Genomic DNA, 27,163 nt, shown 5'->3' with positions numbered 1-27,163 from the left:
CTTGCCAAAACAGACCCAGGGACTATGTGAACACAAACACTTTTTACACAAATAAACTAAGATCTAAATAATTGAAGTAATATTTATTGTTCATGGGTAGATAAAGCCAATACAATTTTTAAAATTATAATTCTACCTAACTAATCTATTTATTCAATGTTATCTCAATTACATTACAAAAAAAATTTACTGAGTTAGAAAAAAAATAATGACAAAGTTCATTTGGAAGAAGATAAGTTCAGGAACTTCAAAGAAACAGGGAGGGGGGAAGAAGGGGAGATGCAAAGGAAGTAGATTTAGCAGTATCAGACCTTAAACTATGTTATAAGGTGAGAGCATCATTGAAGTATGAAAAGGATAATTTCAATTATTTTAAATTAAAATTTTCTTGTATAAATAAAATCTATGTAGACAAGAATAGAAGGAATGCAGAAAATTGGGAGATTAAAAAAAAAAACTTTCATAGACAACCTCTCAGATAGAATTGGGTTGGAATATTACTGTATTATAGGCAATGATGAGCTGATTGAATTAAAAAAACAAAAACATGAAAAGCCTTTGACTTATAAAGGAAGATGCTATCCACCTTCAGAGAAATAGATGGTAGAAGGAAAGAAACTTAGTACATGTGCATGAGTGTATATGTGTATATATGTATATGTTTGTAGATATCTATGTGTATATATGTATATATATGTATGTATGTATATATATGTATACATATATATATATATGTTTGTGTGTGTGTGTGTATATATATATATATATACACACACACACATACCTGACTCCTAATTATAGTCTTCTTTAGGGTGGTTGGGGGAGGGAGGGGAAAGGTCATAGCAGGGAACAAAATAAAACCAACAAGGAAAAAAAGATCAGCTGGGCAGCTTTGAAAACAATGTGTAGTACTTATTATATAGGTTTTCTTGAAATGGAAATTTATTGTTTTATATTAAATTCTCTCTTATGGTCTGCTGTGAACACGGCAGTTTTTTTTTTCTTTTTTCATTTTGTATTTATTTAAAATTTAAAAAAATACAAAAAAGAGAACATAGTTGACTAATAAGAGCATAGTTTATAGTAAATATGGTCAATTGTAAAAGCACAGGAGCACTTGGAAGAAAAATCACAGAAACTTGACTTACCTACTTCATGATGTGCCATAATAATTTTCATCTCTGTATCCATGTGCTTAAATAAAATCCTGGGTTTAAATCACAATCTCTTCCACTTAGTATCTATATGATTAGACCTCTCTGGGCTTCAGTCTCCTTATCCATAAAATAAAGGTGCTGGTCTCTAAAGCCTCTTCTAGGTCTAAATTTATGATCCTAGGAACCAATAAATTAAATTGCATAATGGTAACGGATATGGACCTACTCACAAATTAGAAACAGTACCAATAACAATATTCAAAATCTGGACATAATCTGTCTGCCTGGCCTTGGTATCTGATTTTGCCCCAACTTAAATAATATTGATAATATTTTTAAAACTTTGCTTCAGGGCTTCCGCCATCTTTCCATCATTCAGTCAGGCGGAGACGGAGACGCTTCTGGAAGAACCATCGCGATGGCCGCCCAAGGAGAACTCCAAGTGCAGTTCAAACTTGTATTAGTTGGAGATGGAGGTACTGGAAAAACAACATTTGTAAAACGTCACTTGACTGGTGAATTTGAGAAGAAGTATGTAGCCACCCTAGGTGTTGAGGTCCATCCTCTCGTGTTCCACACTAACAGAGGTGCTATTAAATTCAACGTATGGGATACAGCTGGCCAAGAGAAATTTGGTGGTCTGAGAGATGGTTATTACATCCAAGCTCAGTGTGCCATTATAATGTTTGATGTAACATCAAGAGTTACTTACAAGAATGTACCTAACTGGCATAGAGATCTGGTACGAGTATGTGAAAATATCCCTATAGTGTTGTGTGGCAACAAAGTGGATATTAAGGACAGAAAAGTCAAGGCAAAATCAATTGTCTTCCATAGGAAGAAGAATCTCCAGTACTATGACATCTCAGCCAAAAGTAACTACAACTTTGAGAAGCCCTTCCTTTGGCTTGCTAGAAAACTTATTGGAGACCCTAATTTGGAGTTTGTTGCCATGCCTGCTCTTGCACCTCCGGAGGTTGTCATGGACCCAGCACTGGCAGCACAGTATGAGCAGGACTTACAGATTGCTCAGACAACTGCGCTCCCTGATGAAGATGATGACCTGTAAGGGAATGAAGCTAGAGCCCAGCGTCAGAGGTCTAGTTTTATAGGCAACTGTCCTGTGATGTCAGTGGTGTAGTGTGTTTGTCACTTTATTATATAGCTGAACAGAACATGTGCTTAATCTTTGGGATGCTGAAGGAAATGAATGGGCTTCGGAGTGAATGTAGCAGTTAAAAAATATATATAATTCATATTTTGGACCTGCGTATTTAGCTGTTTTGGACCGCATTTACGTCCCCTTGAGTTTCAAATATGACTGCTGCAGTCCCATCACAATATTCAGTGGTGAATCTTGTTTGTTACTGTCATTCCCATTCCCTTTTCGTTTAGATCATAATAAAGTTGTATTTCAAATAAAAAAAAACTTTGCTTCAGGAGGATAAAAGAGAGCATATAAGCTGATAGAATTCCAATCAATGAAATTGCAGCTGGAAAATGAGAGGGTCCCTGAATTGCTGAAATTTTAATAATCATTAAAATGGTATTTGGAAGTTGCCTATGTTTATGAACAAAACATGGATAGATCCTGTTTGTACATCCTAGGAGTGGGGGTGAGTGTTGAATAAGTAATTAAGAGATAATAAAACAAGTGAATTATCATTGCAAAGAATTCATTAGCTTTCAAATAAATAAGTATTGGATTCCTGTTCCCAGGAAAAAATTAAATAAATAAAAGACCATTTAACTACTTAACACAAGAGTTTATAAGATAGCTTGACTTCTTTATAAGAGTTTAACTTCCCCATTTCTCTGTGCTATAGCCTGTACTCATTGAGTCAATATGGTCATAAGGTGTTCTGCCTGGTCACCATGACACTTACACTGGTTTGCATGGTTGCTGACACAGGAGGATTTTGACTAACTGTATTTTCATTTTACCATGGACTTTGGAAACCTCCTTTCGCAAGCAAGTCAGTGTGGTTATGCCAAATGTAAGCCCATCCTACACCTTTACCAATTGGATAAAATGTCTGTCAGATTTAATGTATCCCTGGCTACTTATGAGCTCTGGTATCTCACTTTTTGGCAACTGCTATCCTTGCTTATAAATACTCATGCTTGAAACTCTGGGCTTCAGTTTTTCTTCATCCTAGATGTTTATCATGACAAATCTGTATGTCCTTCACTATCTGCTTTTACTAATTTTTTGCTAAAGTGTATTGGAAAAACACATAGCCATGCTGACTAGATTCTCTAAAAATTCAGGTTACTTAATTTCAACTAAGCCTTAATTGCCACAAGGCAATACTCATCCACGATTGGCTCTATCATACTTCCCATAGCAACTATTCTATCTTTTCTTTTCTCCTCATGACTTCACTGCCATCATGCTCTGCCTCCCTCTTAGCAGAGATTCTTGCAACATACTTTACTGAGAAAATGGAGGCTATTCACTACAAGCTCTCCCTTCTCCTTTATTATATTTTTAAAATTCCTTCACATTATTCCCTACTGTCACTTTCTTTACTCCAGGCTCTGAAGAAGAATTGGGTCTTCTCTGGAGTGTGGTGGTAAATGTTTAACAACTGGTTCTCAGGGGGAAAAGATGTTGGAACAATGCACTTTTAAGTTTGATCTGCATTATTAAAATTTTCTCCATCACTTTCTTAAGTCTAGATAATCAATGAACAACAAATCTAGCCCTAATATTTTGCATTGCCTGATTTCTGTGGTGCAAATAAATGTTCACATTGAAAATTTAACAATCACTGCTTCAGAGCAAATGTATGCTGGCTCCAGAAAACTCCTACTCTCTTAGAGCCAACATTTCTACTGTGACCCTTGATATTTCCTCCCTTAATCATTACCTTGCTCCCTCAACAATGATCTCTCCAGTCATCAATCTCTCTCTATCTACTAGTCATTTCTCTGATGTCTACAATCATATCCAAGTCGCCTTCACACTGGAAAAGAAATCAATACTGCCATCCCCTCCAGTTATCTTCCTATGCTCCCTTTCTTAGTCAAACTGCTAGAAAAGCCATTTATGTTTAGTGTCTCTTCTACTTATCCTCTTACTCACTACTAAATTCCTTGAAATACGATTTCTCAGCAGTTGACCTTTTGACCTTTCTGAAACATTTGACATAGCTACCTACCTTTCCTTCTGATTGCTTTCTCTTTGTTGGGTTTTTTTGAAACTGATTTCTCTTGATTCTCTTCCTACTTCTTTTGTCACTCCTTTTCAGGTTCTTTTCTTAATATCTTCTTCCTAAAAGTTACTCTATGATCATCTCAGAGGAGAAAAGGACACTTTCAAATGAAAATCAGAGAAATGTTCACAGATAATGAGGAATGAATTAGACGCTAAAAGATGGGCAGAAATTCAATAGGTAAAGTTGGGAAAGGGAGGGAATTCCAGTTGTTTGATGTTTGATAAACTGCTAGCAAACATAGGGAAATGTGTAAGCAAAAGGGCAGAGGCAAGAAAATGTAAAACTTGTAAAAGGGAGAGTGAGTAGTCTAACTTTACTGAATTGTAGTTTATTTGACCACGAATAGCATGAGATAAGCCTGGAAAAAGTAGGATGATGTCAAATTGTGGCTAGTCTTTAATTCTTGGCTAAGGAATTTGAACTTTTCATTTAGTAGGACCAAAGTTAAGAATGAGAAGAATGTTAATGATGTTCTAGCTCTGTCTTCTCTTTTTACAGATGAAGAAACTGAGACTAGGTCATGAAATGAGTAATCCAAGGTATAATGTTAGTGCTGGGCAATAAGAAGCCAATGTAGGGTTTTGAGAAGTCTGATAGTACCAGACCTCTGCATAAATAATATTAGTGGAATGGATGGATTAAGGAGGATGAGAAAGAGAAGGTAATAAGAATGTATTAAACACTTACTATGTGCCAGGCATTACGCTAAGTTCTGTATTGATATTATCTCAGGAGAAAATAGGGGGAGAGATAATGGAGCCATGGGAACTTTTACTATTAGAGACATTATTATAGAATAAAAGGTGAAAAGTGATGAGGGCCTAACCTAGGGTGGTATCTATAAGAGTAGAGATAAAGGCGTAGATAAATATGGACTATAGTGGGGTAGATGACTTGATTAGAGAGAAAACTATTTGGAATAATTGTCTCTGAGAGAAATGAGATGGGGTGATAGTAAGAGTTGAATAGGGTTGACGAACATCAGTAAATACATTGTCTTGATCGTATGCCTTTTTCTGGCAAAACTCAGCTGTCCGGCAGTAGGATGAGAGGAATTGGATGTCAGTGGTCACACAGGGTGGAACATTAGCAAGTTGAAGACAGTACATGGTCCAGAGGGAGAAGACAGGGGGCTCCTAGGGAATCATCAAAGTGATAGACCCTAAGGTGAGTATAGAAGTAGGTAAAATCAGAGTTGGGAACTGACTGTGTATGCAGAGGAGAGAATTGCAGAAGAGCAGATATATGCCTCCACTTTCACTACAGGCAACTTCCAGGAATAATTCTGATAAAAATGCAAAAGATTACTTCTGTTCTTTGGAAAAAAAGTCAATGGACTCCCCCCTCAGCTTAATGGTTGTCCTTTGCAGTCTATTCTGTGTTGTTGCTACCCACAATAAAAACCGGTCCGGTTATTTTGTCCATTCTCGCAATCTGCTCTTCTCCCAATACTCAACTATGAATACTATCTTCTCATACCTAGTATGTCTTAGAACATGGGACCATGATAATGGCAATGCAGAAGAGTGAGGAGGGAGCATGGTTAGCCTGCTTTCATTTAAGAATACTGTTGTTATGTAAAGCTGCATTAGACAAATCATCTCACCAGTGCCTACCATTATTCATCTGAATGTGTTTTCCCTAACTCTGTGCTGACTTCCTCAGCCTTGAGTTACTGCCCGAGACTCCTTTCCCACCTCCTGCCTACCCCTTAGATTTAGTTACCCTATGAACTCTGGCTTGAAACAAGGCATAGCATCCTGTTTATTCTTGTCATGACTCGGACCACACTCTCTTTCCCCAGGAGGGTTATTTTGGCTCTGTTAATTGGTCCTAATCACCAGCATGTGTCAGCTTCATCCACCCTCTGATCCCTAGGGGGTGGGGATTTGGCAAAACACGGAAGAACCGGGATGTGCATTGAGACCTGAAATATGCAGCAGTATATAGCATGAGCTCAGTTATTATTGTTTTTAGTTTTTAAAAATATATTATGTAAATAAATTTTTGAAAAAATCAATATATTTCCTCTTAGAATTGAGGAAACATAAACCTCAATTCTAGAGGTAAAAAAAACCCTATAAATTGTACAACATGGTTGTCCTAAATGATGTCAATTCAACCAGTTGAAAATGAAAATTTGGGCTTAATGCTTTTGGGTAGATGAATATGTATTTTTCTAAAGATCTACATACTGACAAACAGTTATTTGGTTGGCCTATCAACATACCTGCTATCATATTCTGCCCTGTTCTAGAAATTAAAAATATATGCCTGATGACGGGGTTTTGGATCCTCCCATGTCCTGAAAGTACAGAGCTCAGGTAGGCTCCCCTCAACTTGTCCTGGAAGGCTTCCGTTTTCAGCTAAATTCCCAGTTTCTACAGTTGTGAGCAGTTCACCAGACACTGAGCAATTTACCCACCCTGGAATCATATGTCATTACTATACCATGGGGCGAGCTTTAATCCTCACCATTAAATAAGCTTCACTTAAGTCTTCCCCAGTCTCTGCTTCAGTGCCTGCCCTTAAATAAGAAGAACCAAAATATCCCCAAATGCCCCAAAGTTACTCTCCGGAGACAATGTTGTTGATGACTTATCCTAGATCAATCATCATTGAAGGTCGCCTGTCCTATTTGGCAATATTTGCTCAGTAACTAATAAAGATCAGCCTGCAGTTATTTATATTAGGTTATCATCTCTCCAGGGTGAAGCTTAATCCATTTTGCAATGTTTTTCCCAACAAGACAACATGAGTTTCTCTGTCTGAAAATGAATTAAGTGCACGGTTTCTAAATATGGGATCTGACATTGTTCTTGTTACAAAAAGCAATTTATTCCCCAAAAGGCTTACACTTCAAAGGTTATATAAAAAGGTTCAAATATCAATGCTATCCATTTTTCAATTACTGGGCTTCCTAACACCACTAGCTTTTGGACAGATAAGCAGTGGTATCAGTTTTCTTATTCAACATCTTATAGGTTTCCAATTCCACAGCACAGAGAAAGCAAATTTATTGTAATACATTTAGCTGCTTTGGAAGCGGGAGTATCCAGATTGTTTCCACCAAAACCATAGAATGTATCAAATAGCATCTTAAAGGGATATTTATGAAGTGCTAGATACTAATGATTGCCACTGTTGATAGAGTTTAGAAAATCTGCCTATAGACAAGCTCATATCAAAAAGAGCAAGATAGTTTGAGAAGACTATTTTTAACTTATGAAAATTAAAGCACCAGGAAAAATCTGAACAGCTATTAGGAGATAGACCAGAGATAAGCATGCCACTCTTTTCCTGTAAGAAAACAAACTTCAATGTCCTGTTGTTCAGCAAGACTGGGGGAGAAACAATATACATATTTCCTTCCTAATAATAAACTTAAAGATATTTGGTTAGTGTATGATCATTGAGATTAGACATTTCAGAGGAATGTGCCTAGTATTAAAAGCAATATTCTCTTTCAACTAAAACAGATGATTCATTCTGAGGTTAAGAAGTTGTACGCTCTAAATTGTTGTATTCACATTTCTCTTTCCTCTTATAACAACTAAATATATGAAGGAACCACGATTCCCTCAAGGCAGGGGACCTCTATTGTGGGGGTTCTCTCCAACAAAGCAGATCCAGTTTATCTATGACTTAATAGTAATGGTAATTCTCACTTTTTAAATCGAAGTCCTGAGCAAGTCAAAACATCACCCTTGTGATGTCATGGGACCTCTTTGAGAACAAAGGACCAAGGACAACAATATCTGCACTTTAAGGTTTGAAAAATGCAGGTCCTCACAACAATCCTATGAGCTTGGGGCTATTTTTCCATTGTAGATAAGAGGAAGATGAGGCTCAGAGAGCTTTAGGAATTTGATCAGCTATTAAGTGCTTGAGGTTGGATTCAAACCTAGGTCCTGCTGAGTCCACAGCACTTTTAAACCACTATGCTGTGGATATATATAGGGGTTAAATGATTTACCCAGGGTCGCACAAAAAGCATCAGAGGTAGGATTTAAACCCTCACTAAGAACCTGTCTCTGTTCCAGTGGTTTTCAAACTCCTTTATTTTTCAAAAAATTGCTGAGGACCTCCAAAGAGCTTTTTTAAAAAAAAGGGATTATATCTATAGATATTTACCATATTAGAAATTAAAATGCCCTAAAATAATTATAGAAATTGTTTTTAACTTTGCAGACCCCCTGAAAGGATCCCAGAAGTCCCTTGGCTACACTTTGAAAACTACTGCTGTAAATACTGACCAATTGCTTTTGCTTTTCATGATACCCTGACTCTTCCCCTCAAGAAAGGATTTCCTTCCTTTAGCATCCTCGTTCATCTAGAATCATGTAAGCCATCTCATTATCATGACCAATGCTATTGTCTGAGTAAAAGCTTCTTAGAACCCAGACAAGAGGTGATACGGCAGCTATGTGCCTCTTCACAAAAAAATAGTTTGGCAAATAAACAATAGATTTAGACTAGGGTCAGATATTATATTGAGACTGAGAAGAAACAATTCGCCATGGCTCTAAACGCAAGCGTGTGTTTATGTATGTGTATACATGTGTGTGTGTGTGCGTATGTTTATGTGTATGTGTCCTTTTGGTCATAGGAGAAAATGAAAAAGTCAAAAAAGAAAACTATAAATACCATCTCCCAATTAGCATAATTTTAATCTTTTCCATTGTACACAATACATCCCATTATAAGGCTTTGGGAAACTACAGACTTGTTGGTGGGCCTGGGCACTTGCCCCCCCCACCCCTACTAAATGGTCCCTAACTCTGGGATCATGCATGAGGACTTCGGTTCAGTCCTGAGGGAGTCACTCCACTAAAGAAAGCTCACACCCTGTTTTTCACTCTCTAGTTCCTTATGCCCCCACCTCGGGACCCTGAAGGATACCAACTAAAGCTTCAGTTTGATTCACATTTAGGGTCTCCTCAAAAATAAAAGATTAGAATGAATGGGCATAGGATACCTCTTTATTTCTTCCATCAAAAAGTGCTTAAAACATGAAGGAATCTTGCACATTTTCATTAGAAAAGACTACAGTAGCTTATGACTTCTATTATACTCTCCTGGGAGGTTGATACTTAAACCATTAAAACATGGAATGACTTATAGAACTGTTGAATAGACATGTAAGCTTGATCTCAGCTCTGCACTATCTGAACAGCTCTCTCAAAGTCCTTGCCTTCAGTCAAGCTAGGCCGGAGTTTGGATTCATCCCCCTATTAGTGACTATGTTCTCCTAAAATAAATAACAGCTCCAGAGAGTTTCTCCCACAGTGTAGCTGGCTCTGGCCAAGAAAGCCAGGAGCTTCCAACATCTTGGTATCAGGAGGTAGTCTCCAAAACTGAAATTCCCTTATCACAGTATCACAATTCTTTGTCTTTTGCTTACGCTAGGGAACAAGTAAAAACCAAAATCAAAGCAGAAAATTGAGCCTACATCCAGGCTCAGGCTCACTTGTGTTCACTACCATGTGTGAATGAGTGGAAACTTTTGCTGCCAATCAGAGTACAAACATTAATTAAACACCTACTGGTACCAAGAATGGGACTAAAGGCAAAAGGTCCAGACCCTGTCTCCTCCTCCCCTTAGCATGGCATGTCCCAAAGTGAGATCCCAAATCACCATGTGATGTGTAGAGACGAAGGAAAGAGTGAGAAAGATGTCCCTGTCATCAAAGTCTATTGAATGAGAAGTCCTTCTTGGATTATAAGCCAATTCTCTTTCACCCAGACACCCCTAGGTGCTTTTAGAAGAATGAAGGAATAATAAGGGGATTGCTTCATGTTCTCAGTGTTCCAGTCTTTCATCACTATCTCACATGCATTACTGGAAGTGGTTAGGAGGACAAAGAATATCACCATTCATACTCTTTCTTACCCCTGCTTCCCCTAAAGTTATTACCATAGCAATCTCCCCAGGAAACACAGCTTTGGGAACTTCTTTGTCACATCACTCTCTGCAGAAATCTCACTATGTTTCAGGTCCACTCAAAAGCCCCTAGGTTGTCCTGAAGACAAGACAATCCTCTGTGGAGCCTCTACTTTTCTTTTAAAGTTTAAAAAAATAATCTGCTTTTTCTGAAGACAAAATTGAATATACTTGAGAAATTTTTATAGCTCAGTTTTGAGCTAAATGAAAGTTAGCTTAAATTTTCTGTGGGAAGAGAAGGAAAGGAAAATTTTAGATTTTTCTACCTGCAGGATTACTCTACAGTTATTACCACAGCAATTACTGAACATGTAAACGACAGCTGATTTGTAATTTAATTACTGGATGGACAGGTTCGATCCTCTTCCTCTTCATGTCCAAAGAGTAGTGTAAAGGACAACAGATCTGAGTCAGAAGAATTGAGTTCAAATACTGGCTCTGATACTTTCTGCTTGTGTGACCTTAGGCAGGTATATACAAAGTAGATAAGAGTACTAGACCTGAAGACAGGGAGACCTGGGTTCAAATATAGCCTCAGATACTTACTAGATACTTACAGATACTATGTGAGCCTGGGCAAGTCACTTAACATCTATTTGCCTCAGTTTCCTCTGGTGTAAAATGGGAGACAATAAGAGCACTGGCCTCCCAGGTTTGTTGTGAGAATCAAATGATATATTTGTAAAACACCAGAACAATCCCTGGCATAGTGCTATATGAATGATAGCTATTAGCTATTATAAATGGCTTAATATCTCTGGTCCTCTATAAGAGTAGGTGGGACACTGTAAGGGAACTAATCAACAGAATTAGCTGATTTAATGAAAAGCAGTTAAGTACTTACTGTCAAGTACTTTGCCAAGCTTACAAATACATATTTACATTCCAGTGGAGGATAATATACATATAGGGTCATGGTGGCCCTATATGGGAGGGATTTTTTTTTTTTGGTCTGGGAGTCAAAGGGATAGTGAGTAAACTAATGACCTGGCCTTTGCAGAAGCAATGATAGTATGTATTGGATCATTGCTCCCAGAACAAGAGGTAGAAATCAGGGGGAAGGTGGGGGATAGAACACAAAGCATGGCTTAATATAGAGAAGTTTTTACTCACACATTCAATAGTCAGGAAAGTTCAGACTCAAGACATGAGTTCTAAAGCTGAGTGCGTGAAGTCTTCTTAGCCTGGTTTCTGTGTTCTAGGGGGAATCCCCTAATCAACTTAAATTAGCATATAAGGAGGACAACCTTTGGGACTTGTATCTTCTCCTAGAGGTTTTGTAAACACCCATCATATTTCTGATTTGGGATCCATTAGTTGATTTTGGCTCTTGACAGTGGAGGTCACCCTCTATGATAACCTACAAATGGGAACTTTATTTGCCTTTTTTTCCCAGAATGAAATTGAGAAGACAATGAAATTGAAGAAATGTTGATTCTGGGGAAAAGAGGGGTTCCATTCCTCCTACTCCCAGGAGTCAATAACAGCTGCCTTGGTAGCAAGACCCATGGCAGAAGCACACTCATCCACGTGACTTGAAAGGAGGGTGCCTGGACTTCACATTCCTTCCCCAGGATAGAGGAAAAAAGGATATAAACTCTCAGTCCAAAAGATGTGGAGAGGCTATCCACGTGACCATGTGTTTGGAATCCTTGAACTCCAACCTCCCAGTTACGGGAGAAGAAACTTCCAGGGTGGATGATCCCAGAATCCAGCATTCTGGTGATAGGATTTCCTGGGCAACAGTAACCTTAAAGGTTGCCTTTCTAACTCCAGGTTTATTTTTCTTTGGGGGATATTCCACATGCAAGGGGCTGGATGACTGTATACATCTTTAGGATAGAAGGTGGACTTGCCAGAATGTGGAGATATTGCCTCTTACAGAACTTTGTTTGTTTTTCTTCTGAGAGTGACCAAATGACAACTTGTTACCATGAGTCTGGGGGTCTAAAAACATCTTCTAGGGGAAATAGGACCCATCAAAAAGAGATAAAGTTGTAACTAATTGTTGTCGTTCAGTCCATTCAGTCATGTCCAACTCTCCGTAACCCCATTTGGGGTTTTCTTGGCAAAGATACTAGAGTGATTTGCCATTTCTTTCTCCAGCTCATTTTACAGATGAGGAAACTGAGGCAAACAGGATTAAGTGACTTGCCCAATGTCACACAGCTAGTACGTGTCTAAGGCCAGATTTAGGTTTATCTTCCTGACTCCAGGCTCAGTACACTATCCACTGTGCCACCTAGCTGCCCTGATGTAAGCAATTATTGTAGGCAATTATGAGGCATTTATATGGGATTTATTGTATTGCCTATAGGCTCGAATTAGTCCTTTTTATGGGTTTTAACATTTTCTGTGGGGGTGGAATAAAAATACAAGTTACACTCTACCAGATATAGAAGAGAACAAGGGGTATAGGGTGCTGTATTTGAAGTCAGAAAAACCTGGGTTCTAATCCTGACTCAAAAATTTACAGCCCATGTATCCCTAAGTAAGTCACTAAACATCACTTAGCTTTCAATCTATAAAATGGGGTTAATAATAGTATACACTCATAGGATTATTGAGAGAATCAAATAAAATAACACATGTAAAGCCCTTTGCAAACCTGAAAGTACTACATCAACACAATATAGATCTGTATCGAACATTATTATTACTATTTATTATCTCAAGTGCCACTATGGTATCTTGGCATCTACATAGATCTAAAGAGATCTGAACATGATCTATATTTGAGTGAGGGATAACGAGCCAATTTTGTTCCTCCAAATTGGACCCAGTTCATGTAAACCTCAAACGTGTTATAATTAGATGACCTCAAGGTCCTTTCTAGATGTGAATCCTAGAGAGTCACTGAATGTGACTGAAGAGCCACACAGTTAGATCTGTACTTAAGGAAAATTGTTTTGGCTGCAGTGTGTAGGACAGACTAGAGTGATAAGATATTGAGGCAAGGAGTCCAATTAGGAGGCTGTTGAAGTAACCTAAGTAGGAGGTGATGGGGGCCTGAACTAAGGATGATAGCTATGTGAGTGGAGAGAAGGGGCTGATTGGGAGAATGTTGTGGAGGTATCAATGGCAAGATTTGTCAGCTTTATATATAAATATATATGTGTATGTGTATGCACACACAGAGACACAGACATGCACATACACACACATTATATATATATATATATATACACACACATATATATACACACACACATACATACACACATATACATATATATGTATATATACACATATACATAAACACATGTACCCACACAAAAACACACGTATATATGGAGTGGAAGAATGGAGACTCAAGAACAATGCTGAGGTTACACAGTTACGTATTTGAGAGGCTGGTCTTTGGTTGCTAGGGTCTTTGACAAAAATAGGAGAGAGTAGCTTTTGGAGGAAAAGAGAATAATTTCAGTTTTGGACATAATGAGTTTGAATTGTCTCTAGGAATACAGTTTGAAATGTTCAATCGGCAATCAGGCATTCAGAATGTGAAAGAGAGAGAGAGATGTGTATGTATGTGTGTATATGTATGTAAGTACACAGATCTCTATGAATTTATCTAGCTATCTGCATAAAGGTGAGAATTAAACCCATGAAATTTTCTTCTGACAAAGAACATTGCAGGATTCCTATAATTTCAGAAACTGACATTCAATTGTCACTCATAAGCTTATTACTTATTCAGTAATTAATGCACAAAACGTTGATCTGGGAAAATCTGGAGAGCCAGCAATTTATGACTACAGAAGACAACACCTTCCTCTGGGACCTTTTCATTCCTCTAATTTGGTGATTGACTAGTAAGATTCAGTCTACTTACCTGCAGAAGAACCAGCCATCACCCAAAGTGTGGTTTTTTTTAAATAATCAATTTACTGTATCACATATACATGGTTTATAAACGATAGTTTAAATGGAAATAACAATACCTACCTTTTCCAAGTCAGTCTTTGTGAGTCACAGCAATGATTCCAACAACCTCATAGAGACCCACATCCTAAGCAATCAGATCTGTTAACCTTCTGGGAATCTACTCGTCCCCTTTTACTGTAGTAAGAAGATAGGGGATAACAACATATAAAATACAGGAGCTGAATATTGTTAAGCTTTTTAGCTCCTGGTAAAATTCAAGAATGGATCATTTAAAGTATGGTTTCTAAGCACTCAGAACAGAAGGATGCAATCAGCACAAACCAGCATGGATGCACCTATGAAAAGTCCTCATTATTCTTCTCTCCCTTTTTTCTTCTTTCCCTCTTTCCTTCTTTCCTCTTTCTCTTCCTTTCTCCTTCCTTTCCCTTTCCCTCCCTTCCTTTGTTTTCTCCCTTTCTTCTATCTTTTCTTTCTTCCTCCCTTCCTCATTCTTTCCTTTCTTCCATCTTTCCTTCCTTGCTCCCTTCCCATACATTGTTAGATAAAGGAATGCCATCGACATAGTACTTCTGGATTTCAGCAAAGCATCTGAAAAAGTCTCCCATGATGTCCTGGAAGACAAGATGGCAAGAGATACCTATTGGTATCTGGGTTATGCTTCAGTTAAGTGGTTTTGGGACTGGACTACATGACTAATTGAATATAAAGAGTGTTAATTAGTGGATGAATATAAACCTGGGGGAGACGTTTCTAATGGAGTGCCACAGGCCTCTGCATTTGGCCCCATTCTACTTAGTAATTCTGCAGCTAATTGGAGGAAAGCATAGAAAACTTACTTACCAAATCCACAGAAAACACAAAGCTGAGTTTAATTGCTAACACATTAGATAAAAAGTTCTCATCAAAAAAAGTTTCTAACAGGTTAAAATGGTGGACTGACACTAAGAAGAATAAATTTTGTAAGAATAAATGGTTTAGGGTAAGGTGCGTGGTGCAGTGGATAAAGCACCAGTCCTCGAGTCAGGAAGACCTGAGTTCAAATCCGACCTCAGACACTTACTAGAAGTGTGACTCTGGGCAAGTTGCTTAATCCTGAAAAATGGTGAAAAAAATGGTTTAGCTTTAAAAAATGTTAAATTATCTTAGTATAGAGCAGTGGCAATATGGATAAAACATGGTTCACGTAAAAAGACTTTTGCATTCTAATTGACTGCAAGTGCAATATGAAATATATGGTATGCTATGCACCCTTAAGCTGCATTAATAAGAGTGTGGTGCCTAGAAAGAAAAGCCAAACCATTACTGGAGTATATGGGCCAGTTCTCCAGTTCCTAGAATTTAGAAGGGGCATTTATAAGCTAGAATGCTTAGAAGAAGGTAACCAGGATGATAAGGGAAATAGAAACAATACCCTAAAAGGATCAGTTAAGAGAATGAGGTGAGCATATTCTAGAGAAGAGACATGGGGGAGGGGCAATGTGCAATGATGGGGTCTTAAGTATCTGAAGGGTTGTTATGAGAAGAAGAGGGTATTTTTAAAATTTATTTTTTTTCTCCTTAGCAGAACTAGGATCAGTAGGTAGAAGTTACAGGGAGGCAGATTTAGATTTAACAAAAGAAAAACTATTAACAACTATAGCTATACTATAGCTGTAACTGTCTAACTATATTCATAAATGGAATAGGTTGCTTTGGGTAATAGGAAGGGGGAGTATGTGGTGGGGTGAGGCATGTAAGTACCGCATTTCCAATCACTGAAGTATTTGCAGCTGAAGTTGGACGGCATTTGTTAGGGGTGAGATGGCAGATATGGCTCTTTAGGTAGGTATTGGATTAAATGGCCTTTGAGGTACCTTCCAACTTCCTGTGTATGATTAAATGTCCAAGGTGCTTTTGGATTCCAGATATTAATAAAAGTGACACCAGTAAAAATAAGAATTATACATTAAGAAGTCATCCTTTCAAGAATTTCACTCAGAAAGCTAAAACACTGGGGCATAAAATCCCATGTTAAATACCCAGTTTATCTGATTTGAAACTTATATCTAACCCTTTGAGGACCATCTATCATTAGTCTTTATGCCCTGCCCCTGCCAACCATTCTCTTTCGGTTGAGACAGCAACGTCAGTTCTAGCATTGACCTTTTCCTTCACATATTTTGTTTAGGAAAGAATGTTATTCAGTATTCACTACAGCACAAAAAAAGATCCCTCCTGGGTTTCACACAACCCTTCACTGGTTTGGCAGCTCATATGAACTCTCTATCTTGCTTAAAAATTTCATTGTTAGGTATTTTTCTCATGTACGACTTTGAATTTGTTCTTTTATTTTCTTCTAAAAAAAATTCCTGACTGATTTTCTCTAAATTTGGCCTGAAACTTTATAAGAATGAATAATGATACATTTTTCCCATTATTATGTGAAGGATTCAAAGAATATAACATTGACTGTGGTGGTGCTCTGACTGCTATGTATCTTATCTAATGCATGTCCCTAATAAGACCTCGAACTTGAAGCTGGAAGAGACATTATAAGCTACCTTCAATTTAGAGATGAAGAAACAGGTCTGTTCCTTCATCCAGTGACTTGCCTGAGGTCACATAGGTAAGGAAGGAAAGGGAATAAGCATTTCTATAATGCCTACTATGAGCCAGACACTGGCTAAATGCTTTGCAAATATTGTCCATCCTCACAACAGGCAAGGTAGGTGCTATTATGATCCTCATTTATAGTTGAGGAAAGTGAGGTAAACAGAAGTTAAGTGACTTGCCCAGGGTCACACAGATAGGAAGTAACTGAGGCCAGATTGAAACTCATATCCTCCTACTTCCAGGACTAGCACTCCATCTATTGTGTGACCTAGGTAGCAAGTAAAAGAAAAGAGGTTATGAAAATGTGTCATGTGACCTCAAGTCTAGCCCTTCAGTGTCTAAAGGGATTAAATAAGTAGGATTGTCCTTTAAAAATACTGATTACAGATGACTGCAGCAAATTTTCCTATCTGTACCTCCATGACAATGACCCAAATATGCCCAAAATGTAACTCACATGGGCATCAGCACAGCCTCTAAAGAAATGAGAACAGTGAAAATTTCAGTTCCCTTGTTTCTAGAATTATTCCTGATTGAACAGTTGTGCAAGACAATCAAGATGAAAGATTATTATTATTATTACAGATATGTATGACGAAAAGAGTGGAGCTGCTGTGTAGTTAGAGTGAGGAATAACAATGGAAAATCTATGGACTTCATTAGTACCAGCACAGTATCAACAGATGTAGTTGAAGACCCTCCACCACATTCCCTTTTTAGAATGTTCATAATAAAAGATTTACAGTATCGAAATTAACTATAAAGGACATATGAAGAAAGATGCTATCTGTATCTAGAGAAAGAACTGATACATACATACACACATACATACATATGTATATATATATATATATATATATATATATATATATATATATTTGTGTCCAATGATAGCCATTTCTGGGGGAGGGGGAGAGGGAAGAAAAAAAGAAATTTATATGATAACTATTATGTATTTAAAGGGAATAGTAACTTATAAATAATAGATTTGCAGTTTCATCTGTAGTCATGTTTTTCATTATACTATGTTATGGAAATACTTGTTTTATTCCATAAATTAAAAATAAAATAAATAAATGTGGGAAAAAAAGACATAGACAAGATGGGTTATGATCTGCAAAATGGAAGTGAGCACTCACCGTGATTAGATGTTTGCTCCGTCAAGGTTTCTAAGTGTCTCCTTCAACCATGTCTGTTGATCACTATCAATGACATACTTGTGAGGAAAGGAGATTGCTTTATTTCATATCAGACCTTGGTCATAGATTGAAAGTCCTTCAGTCTGTAGACCTCAAAGCAAGTGAAATTCAATTCTACTCAGTCATTTCTCAGTCATGTCTGACTCTTCATTACCCCATTTGGGATTTTCTTAGCAAAGACTGGAGGGGTTTGCCATTTCTTTCTCCAGCTCATTTCCACAGATGAGAAAACTGAGATAAACAGGGTTAAGGGGTTTGCCCAGAGTCACACAGCTAGTAAGTGTTTGAGGTTGGATTTGAACTCAGGTTTTCCTGTCTCCTGGCCCAGCATGCTATCCATTTTACCAACTAGCTGTGCCATTCAATTTTACAGAAATTTATTGCACATTTATGTCCATGTAACTATAATAACAAGTGATAGGTAAATAAGTACAAAAATGAAAAATCAATCCCTGCCCTGTTGGACTTTATACTCAACTTGGGGAGAAAAATCTGTAAACCAATGAGTGAATATAAAAGCTGTATTTGTCCTTCGTTTTCAAGGACCATTGCATCAGGGAAATGATGACATGACCTGCTGTTGACTAATTTGAGTGAGGGAGGCTGTGCAAGGTCACCAGCTTCACTTTCTCCTCCAGAGCCATCTGGATCCAGGGACCAGATATTCATCAGGATGACTAGAGATGGCCCGGGATGCAATGGGAGACCCTGGCCCTTTTAGGCTAAGGCCTTTTAAGGTACTCACTTAGTGTGAGGTAACATCCATTTGGTGAATAGGCCTCTTTAAGAAGTGAGCCAAGGGATGGCCCCTTTAATTAGGAAAAAAAGGAAAGAACCAAGCTGGGAGGGGAAGACTCTCAGGGTTGCTGTTCCAAAGGGAAACAGTAGCCATTGACATTCACTCTAAGCCAGGAGGGCCCAAGACACAGCCATTAAGTGGAGCTTGGGCAGGGACCTACTGTGGTCCAATCTATGAGCTTCAGAGTGAACTGGTTTTAAGGTTTTTGGAAACACAGAAACAAAGCTAAAAACTAGAGGGAATCAGGAAACGTTTCCTAGAGGACTTGCTTATGTGTGCTAAGCCTTGAAGGAAGCTAGGGATTCTTCAAGATGGAGGTGAGGACAGAGTGGACATTGAAAGCAACCCATGCAATGGTGGAGAGGTAGAATATAGAATGCCAAACAGGAAAGATTAACTAGAATTCAGCATATGTGAAGGAGTGCAATATGAAATGTCTGTAAAGAGAGGGAGGTATTTAACTGTCAAGTTGAATATTTTGTTTTTTATCCTAGAGGCAGTAGAGAGCCACTGGAACTTCAGTGGCATGTTCAAATCTGTGCAATGGGCAGATTCTTTCATCAGATGTGTGGAAAATGGATTAGAAGAAAGAGAATGAAAGTAGACTAATTAGGAAGCTGTTGTAAGAGTCCAGACAAGGGGGATGGCAGTTTGAACTAAGGCAGAGGCTACATGCATGGAAAGAAGGGGATACAAAGGATGTGGAAGTAGAATTGACAAGACTTGACAAGTGATTGCATATGGGGTGCTTCAGGGTGGGAAAAAAAGGTTAAGGATGAGTCAGAAGTTGCTAACCTAGAATAATGAAGTGATGATGGTGCCCTCAGCAGGAATTTTTGAGGAATTTTGAATGAAAGTCATATTGGAGGGAGGAGGAATAATGGGTTTCATTTCGGATAAACTGAGTTTGAGATGCCTATAGAACATCCAAGCGGACATATGCAAGAAATAGTAGGTACTATGGAATCACAATTCATGGGAAAGATTAGGGCTAGATATGCAGATTTGGCAGTTAAATGGAGGAAAAAGAAAACTGAAACAGTGGAGACTAATGAGATGACCCAGACAGAGACAGAGAGAGACAGAAACAGAGAGGGGGAGAGAGAGAGAGAGAGACAGAGACAGAGTAGGTGTTGGGGTTCACAGTTAGGTTGCAATACTTAGGCTAGAAAGTACTTTTATGATCATCTGGTCCAATACTTTCGTTTTCCAGATGAGGAAACTTTCCAAGATTCAAACAGTTAAGGTAGGATTTGAACCCAGGTCTTCCTGGATCCAAGTCCAAGCCCAGCTACCTTATTATAGCTTGTAATGGAATATAGTAATGATTATATGGCTTGTAGTAGAAAAGCCAGAATTTCTACTTTATGTCCAATGTCTTTCCAGAAACCTGTGTTACCACATACCTGTATAAAGTATTCCCCTGATCCATGTATACTGTGTTACAGAGCTTATGTTCGAGTAATGATTTAGGTGAAAATAATTTCAAATTACAGGATCATCTAAAGAGGCCTTTAATAGTGACGGTATTATTCTCAACTCTACTTTTGATCTGACTCTTGATATTTGATCAAGGGAACCTCTCTATCTTGAAAATAATCAAGCTAGTTTGGTAAAAACAGGTAGTTGTTCACCAAGATTTGGGATGGACTAGTCACTAACTCATTTCATCAGCAATCTGGCTCTGGGCCCCCAAGTCCAAACTTCCAAAACAACATCTATTCTTCTCCTTTGCTCTGTTAATTGCAACATAAGCAGTTTAACAATAGCAACCAGGGCTGCTTGGGTGGTACTTATACTTCTGTTGGATGGTCATCAGCTGTAATGATTAAGGGTCACTGCAACCTTATGTTGAATGTAAGCAAGTGACCTAGAAGGAAACAGTTCCACAACCTCCATTGCCTGTCCCCAAAGCCACTGAATTCCCTTCCTTATGCAATTCAGGCCCATGAGCCATTAGTGAGCATGGTTGTAAATTCACTGTTTTATAGCACTTTCAAAAATTGGCTGGTTAGAAAGGGCATGCTTTTGATTTTTAAGGACCAAACCATTTGAAATTACATGTGTGTACCAGCAGGTATTCTCTTAAAGCTGATAAATCCATTCATCAACTCTCTCCCCTCTCCCCCTTTTAAATATTGGTAGGCTATAATAACAAGGCTACTTTTAGCTGATATATCCTGGGAGCAAGATGAATAATAAAAAGCTATGTGTATAGAGAAGGTCATCAAACAAAGCCTTTGGAGCCTTCCTCCTGCTTACATTTGGATCCTGGGTGGAAAACTCAAATCTCAACTGCTACTCGAGGCTTTATCTTAATTAATATCTCATATCGCAGCCTCTCTATGAAATCAATTATGGTGTAACTGATGCAATTATATGCTTACAACATTTTTATAATACACTCTTAAGCACCATTCTGGCTCATGCGTAAAATCAGGTCATCCATAATCATTACCACTTTAATTTCATATTTATTAAATATTTATCATTTACCATATTTCTCAGTCAGTGTACATTAAAGACTTAGATAAGAAGGATTGTAGTGGGTATTTCATATAATGTTTGGCATAGGCTTTTTTTTAGTCCATTAATGTATTTAGCAAGACAAATATACTAGTCTAAATTAGTTATTTCCCTTTCTCTGCTGATAATTAGCACTTGAGGGGATGGGTACCAGTTACCTATTAGCTCCAATTGTTAGGTTGTTAGGTTGAGAGGCAAGCAACACCCACATTATCAGTCACAGTAAAAACCTGATCCTTTTCTTCTGTTTATTTTAAGAACTTATCAATGAAAGGAAACTTCCCACTGTGTCAGACTATTGCATACTCGCTTTATCCTGCTGATGCTCCTTTATGTTGTATACTGCTGTATACCTGTATTGTTGTCTAACAGTGTTAATTTCTTCTAACCATAAGGGGTACAGCAAAAGACTTTTCATGATGTCCCTAAGCCATCAGGAAATAGTCTGTGTTTACATAAGTTGTTTTAGCACTCCTTGGTAGTTAACTAAAGTACTGTTGCCTCTGAGTGGAAAGTTATCTGAAAGCAAGAGCAATTTATCCAGAAACTGGGAACTCCCAGCTTCATTGTTATGTTTATCAAGTGAGCTACTACTGCTAAGCCATTCTTCCTTTTGCTCTCTGGCCTTCTATGGATTTCTTCTGCTCCTGCCTTCCTTTGCTTCTTCATTCTTCCAACTTCATCATTTGTTCTTTGCAAAAATAGAATGAAGTATAATTCTAGTTGGGAAGACAGGAGGGTGGGGAAGAAGGAGGGGAGGGAAGGAAGAATCTGGAGAGATTTACCAATTATAATATCTCAGATTTACTTGGTGCTTTTAGAGAAAGTATCATGTCATGATGTACAGAGAGCTGGCCTGGGTTAAAATCCTGTCTCTAGCATATATTACAGGCTGTGTGACTCTAGACAAGTCATTTATCTTATCGATATACTGGGCAGCTCCCCAGAACTAAGCAGTTCAGAGAAGATGCCAGCGGATTGTGGTAGAGGAAATTCCTCAACAGAAGCTCCATATACTGACGAAAACTCATGTCCCGTCCCCACCACCCCACCCCCCCCCAAAATGTGGTGCTTCATCTCCAAGACATCAAAGCCTTTACTCATAGAAGTTTCCATTATCTTTATTTGGTAAGTGAAACAGAAATTGTTCTTCTCACTCTCCAGAGAAAGAGATTGAGGTAGAGGAGAGTGGCAAGGAATAAGCATTTATACAGCACCTACTATGTGCCAGGCGCTGTGCTAAGCACGTTACAAATTTTGTCTCATTTCATCCTCACAACTATCCTGAGAGATTATGATTCCCATTTTACGGTTGAGGAAACTGAGACAAATTAAGTGACACGCCCAGGGTCACACAGTGACTGAGGCTGGATTTGAACTCAGGTCTTCCTGACTACAAACCAAATGCTTTACCCACTGTGCCACCTAACTACCTCTAACTAATTTAATTTGAGTGGCATCAGCAACAGCGCTAAAACTAAAGCCAAGATTTTCCGACTCTAAGGTCAGTTAGTCCCTCCGCCACCTTCGTTAATAAAAGATAGAAGCCACTTCAGTTACCATCCCATTCCTGCTGCCTTTCCTTCCTCCAATGGATACTCTTAAGAGCTACAGTTAAAAGACATTATAAAGCAGGTTTTCTTATTCAAATTACAATTAAAAGAAATTATTTTGTAGCAGGTTTCAAACAGCTTACCTGGATCAGAAAGAGCTCTCACTGGCATCACTACTCCATCTTTCTATATAATGACATAATATAGCAACGGTAAGCGCTTAATACATCTTTGTCTCTTTCCCCCTATGGGTCAGAGGATCATAAGACCCCAGATCTAAACCTAAGGGACCTTGGTGTTCATGTCATCCAATGCCCTAGTGTTGCAGATGAGAAACTGAGGCCGACAGGTCAGATAACTTGTCTAAAGTCACGTAGGGACCCCTTGGCAGAGCAGGGCCCTGAACCCAGGTGTCGTTACTTCAAATCTAGTATTCTTTGCTTTCTAGCAGGAAGCCTCCAGGAAAAATAACAATTTATCTGAATGCTTCTCTCTTGTTCCGACTATTTTTCATAGGTGATGACCCATTACTCCTCATTCAGCATGTCTTAGTAAAGAGATCTGGTCTCAGATTAGGAAGGAAGACGTGCCTGTGGTACATATGGACTGATACATAGGAGCAAGTTACAGCATTTCAGAACCCCCAGGCACCTAAGGCGACAAACTGCATTGGTTGAGTGAATGTACTCATTAGGAGATTCTTATGCCAAGGAAGGGCAGCTAGGTGGTGCAGTGGATAGAGTATCAGACCTGGAGTCATTTAAATCTGGTCTCAGACCCTTAGTAGCAGTGTGACCTTGGGTATGTCACTTAATCCTGTTTGCCTCAGTTTCCTGCCTCCCGTTTTCTATAAGATGAGCTGGAGAAGGTAATGGAAAGCCACCCCAGTATCTTTGCCAAAAAACACCCCAAAACCCAAATGGGGTCACAAAGAGTTAGACATAACTGAAAATGACTAAACAAACGCCAAGGAAACCATAGATTATTCCCTATATAAGACTTTTCATTTCTGACTTCTCTACTTTTGCATAGCTGTTCTTCATACCTGGAATGCTCTCATGCCTCAGCTCTCCCCTTGAAACTCCCAGATCAGCTTAGTTGTCATATCCTACGAGAACACTGTCCTGATCTCCCAGTTATTAGATCCTCTTCCATACTCTCAAACCCACAAAATCACTTTGTGTCTATTTTTTTCTACCTTGAGTTTACTTATCTGGAAATGTGTTAAATTTCTCCATAAAATGTAAACTCTTTGAGAACAGAAGCTGTCTCATTCTTGTCTCTATATTCCTGCTACCAAGAACAGTGGTTGACACTTAATAGATGCTTAATAAATGCTTCTTGATGGATTGTTTAACTTGCCTTAATGATAATTTCTTCTTTTGAAAAGTAGAGAAACAAGGGAAGGGAACTTCTATTGTGGACCTGTTATTCAACTTGTTCGTGGAGTGGAAATGATTTGCACCATGGGGACAAGGGACTACTCAATCTTGGAACTGGTGAAAAAGTTAAGTTATCCAGGAAGAATCTTCCACACAACACAGAACTTTGGAAAGAAGATTTCAAAGGGTTCAAAGAATCTCATTACAGTTTTAGAATGAAAGTCAGTCAAAGAATGAAGAGAATTTCTCAGGAATGAAATTCTGAAAACACAAAGTGAAACAATGTTGATGAGAAGGAGCAGGTGCAATGGCAAAGCGAACATGTGGATGCACAAGGAACTCATCAACTAATTTAGATTTAAAGGCATTTATAGAAGAAGGAAACACAGGCAAATAATTGAAGATGAAGACAAAAGCGTGATATGGCATTGTAATAATGTTGCCTATATTAAAGTATAAAGTGAGTTAAGGCAGATGAGGAAAGCTAAGAACAACTAAAAAGGTTTTGTTCTGTTTTGTTTTCTTTTACCTATATAGTCAAAAAGAGGATAAAAATGATGATAGAATCAAAGAAATAAATGCAATGGTGATAATGGACAAGAGAGAAGGCAGAGCTCCTCAGCTCTAAGGCTACTTCAATGAAGTTCAATCCAATAAGCCTTTAATAAGCATCTCTGTGTAACTCCTTATATTAAACACTTCTGTTTTTTCTGTCAATGAAAATGACCTTTGAAGTGACTGAACAAAAATGGCTAAGAAAGCATCTAACTTCCATTGATGATTTTCTCACCAAGCCCAGAGGAACTACAAAGAATTACCATATCAGAGTGCTGAAATGATGGTAATAATTATTGAGACACCGTCAATAAATCAATATTTATAAACACCTACTACGTGTCAAATACTATGCTAAAATGATATCTGAAAGACTGTAAAGAATAGCACAAACACTACATGACTGGAATTGGGCAAATATCTACATTTTGGAAGAAGAAAAAAGAATAGAACATATTTTACTTTGATTTCCGGGGGAAAAAAATTCTAGAAAATGTTGTTAACTACATGTTCTATGGAACATCTAGAAAAGGAAGAAGTGATCACAAGAGCCAAAGTAGCTACATCAAGAATAAGTCATGCTATATTAACATCTCTCCCCATTTTTTGTCTGGATTACTAGATCAAGGAAATGCTATAGATTTTAACAAAGCATTGGACAAAATGTCTTGTGAGGCAGGAATTCCAGAGACCTTGATCAGTTAGAATATTTCAGTGATTCTAATAAAGTGAACTATATTCATGCTAAGTAGAAGGTCTGACCCTCAGGTTTAAAGAACTTTGGGAAGGTGTTGATAGATAGCAGTCCATCTGAGAAATATAAGAAATTTTAATGCCCTATAAGCTCAAGCTGAGTCAACCATGTGCTATGGTAGCATATCCAAAACCTTATGGGAATGTTGTGAGTGTCAAAAGAAGTAAATGATAAAAGAAAAAATTGCTTTGAAAACGATGAAGTCAGTGTAAAAATATCGTAATTACTACCACCACTGCAACAAATAACAACCACTACAATACCTACTACTGCTGCTAGTACCACATAGAACTACATATGTACTGGGTCATTGGGGGCATTGCCCAATTTGGGTATACCCAGACCCCAGCAGGAAATCCTCTCCCCTTTTTAAAATTGCATTTTATGTGACTCTCAATTACTTATGGAACCTCGTTAGTAGAAATCCATTAGTATATACAACCTATCTACATTTCCTACTCAGGTAACTGGCTGAGCATTAAGGATGGCAGTGACCAGAAAATGTAAATGAATGAATGAATGAAAAAAGTTATTAAGCTCTATGTGCAAAGCACTGTTCTGGGCTCTAGATTAAAGACAAGATAGACGCTGCTCTGAAGGAGCTCATATTCCTGTTGTCAATCAATCAAGCAGCGAACATTTATTAAGTACCTAGTATGTACCATGCTTTGTGCTAGGCACAATCATCAAGGAGACCACACACACATACACACATACAAACATATATAGATAGATAGATAGATAGATAGATATAGATATATAGATAGATATAGATATACATATAGATATATAGATATAGATATATATAGATATAGATATATATAGATATGTGTATGTATATATGTATATGTACATATAGAGATAATGCACATGTATATGTGTATATATCTATATATATATATATATATACACACACGTAAAATGCTTCAGATGTATGTCATATGGAAAGGCCCTGCAATTCTTAGATGTTAACACAACAGATGTTAATATATCTTCTTTAATGTCACAGCAACTGATAAAATCACGTGTTTCTAATGTTGAACTTGATTTTAACTCCACCACCACCACCACTACCACCTTCATCATCATGTCCTGTTTCAGATAAGCTCATCACCAAGAAACTCATTGTCATGGAGATTGCCTTAGCTTTGGTATTCATATCTTGTCAGTATCTTCAGTTGCTTCTGGCCTTCTGAATGGAGAATCTAGAATTGTAGTGCAGAGGAAAAAAAAAAAAAGATCATAGCTCCCCCATTCTGAGGACTCAAAATTCCAGCCACCAGCTACTCTGCTTGGTTTTTGACTCCACCATTCATGACATGTCCCTTCACTAAGTACCCCTCTGGCACCTTTCTTTCTTTCCCCTTTTTCAGCTTCCTCTTGCATATTGTCGTTCCCTATTAGATGGTAAGCTCCTTGAGGATAAGTACTATCTTTCTTATTTGTATCCCTACTACTTAACAGAGTGCCTGGCACATAGTAGGTACTTAATAAATGTTTGATGCATTATATAATAAGCACGTGACAGTGCCTAGAACTTCAGAGGCAAGAACTCTCTTTTCCAGTTATTCAGTATCTGTGTCTACTAAGGAG

At 38.0% G+C, this 27,163-nt stretch overlaps 1 protein-coding gene across 1 annotated transcript; it reads left to right on the top strand.

Annotated features, from left to right (window-relative positions):
* The first annotated feature begins 1,560 nt into the window (after positions 1-1,560).
* On the top strand, positions 1,561-2,586 carry LOC118854730 (GTP-binding nuclear protein Ran-like). The gene has a single exon (XM_036765010.1). The coding sequence runs from the start codon at positions 1,576-1,578 to the stop codon at positions 2,224-2,226; it is 651 nt and encodes a 216-aa protein (XP_036620905.1). The 5' UTR covers positions 1,561-1,575; the 3' UTR covers positions 2,227-2,586.
* Positions 2,587-27,163: the final 24,577 nt, after the last annotated feature.

This window comes from Trichosurus vulpecula, chromosome 1 (genome assembly GCF_011100635.1).
Source record: "Trichosurus vulpecula isolate mTriVul1 chromosome 1, mTriVul1.pri, whole genome shotgun sequence".
Classification (NCBI taxonomy): domain Eukaryota; kingdom Metazoa; phylum Chordata; class Mammalia; order Diprotodontia; family Phalangeridae; genus Trichosurus; species Trichosurus vulpecula.
This window is presented reverse-complemented; position numbering and strand designations above follow the sequence as displayed.

What these genes read in the sequence shown, in the direction of transcription:
- LOC118854730 (XM_036765010.1), top strand. Translation starts at nt 1,576, where the DNA reads ATGGCCGCCCAAGGAGAACTCCAAGTGCAGTTCAAACTTGTATTAGTT.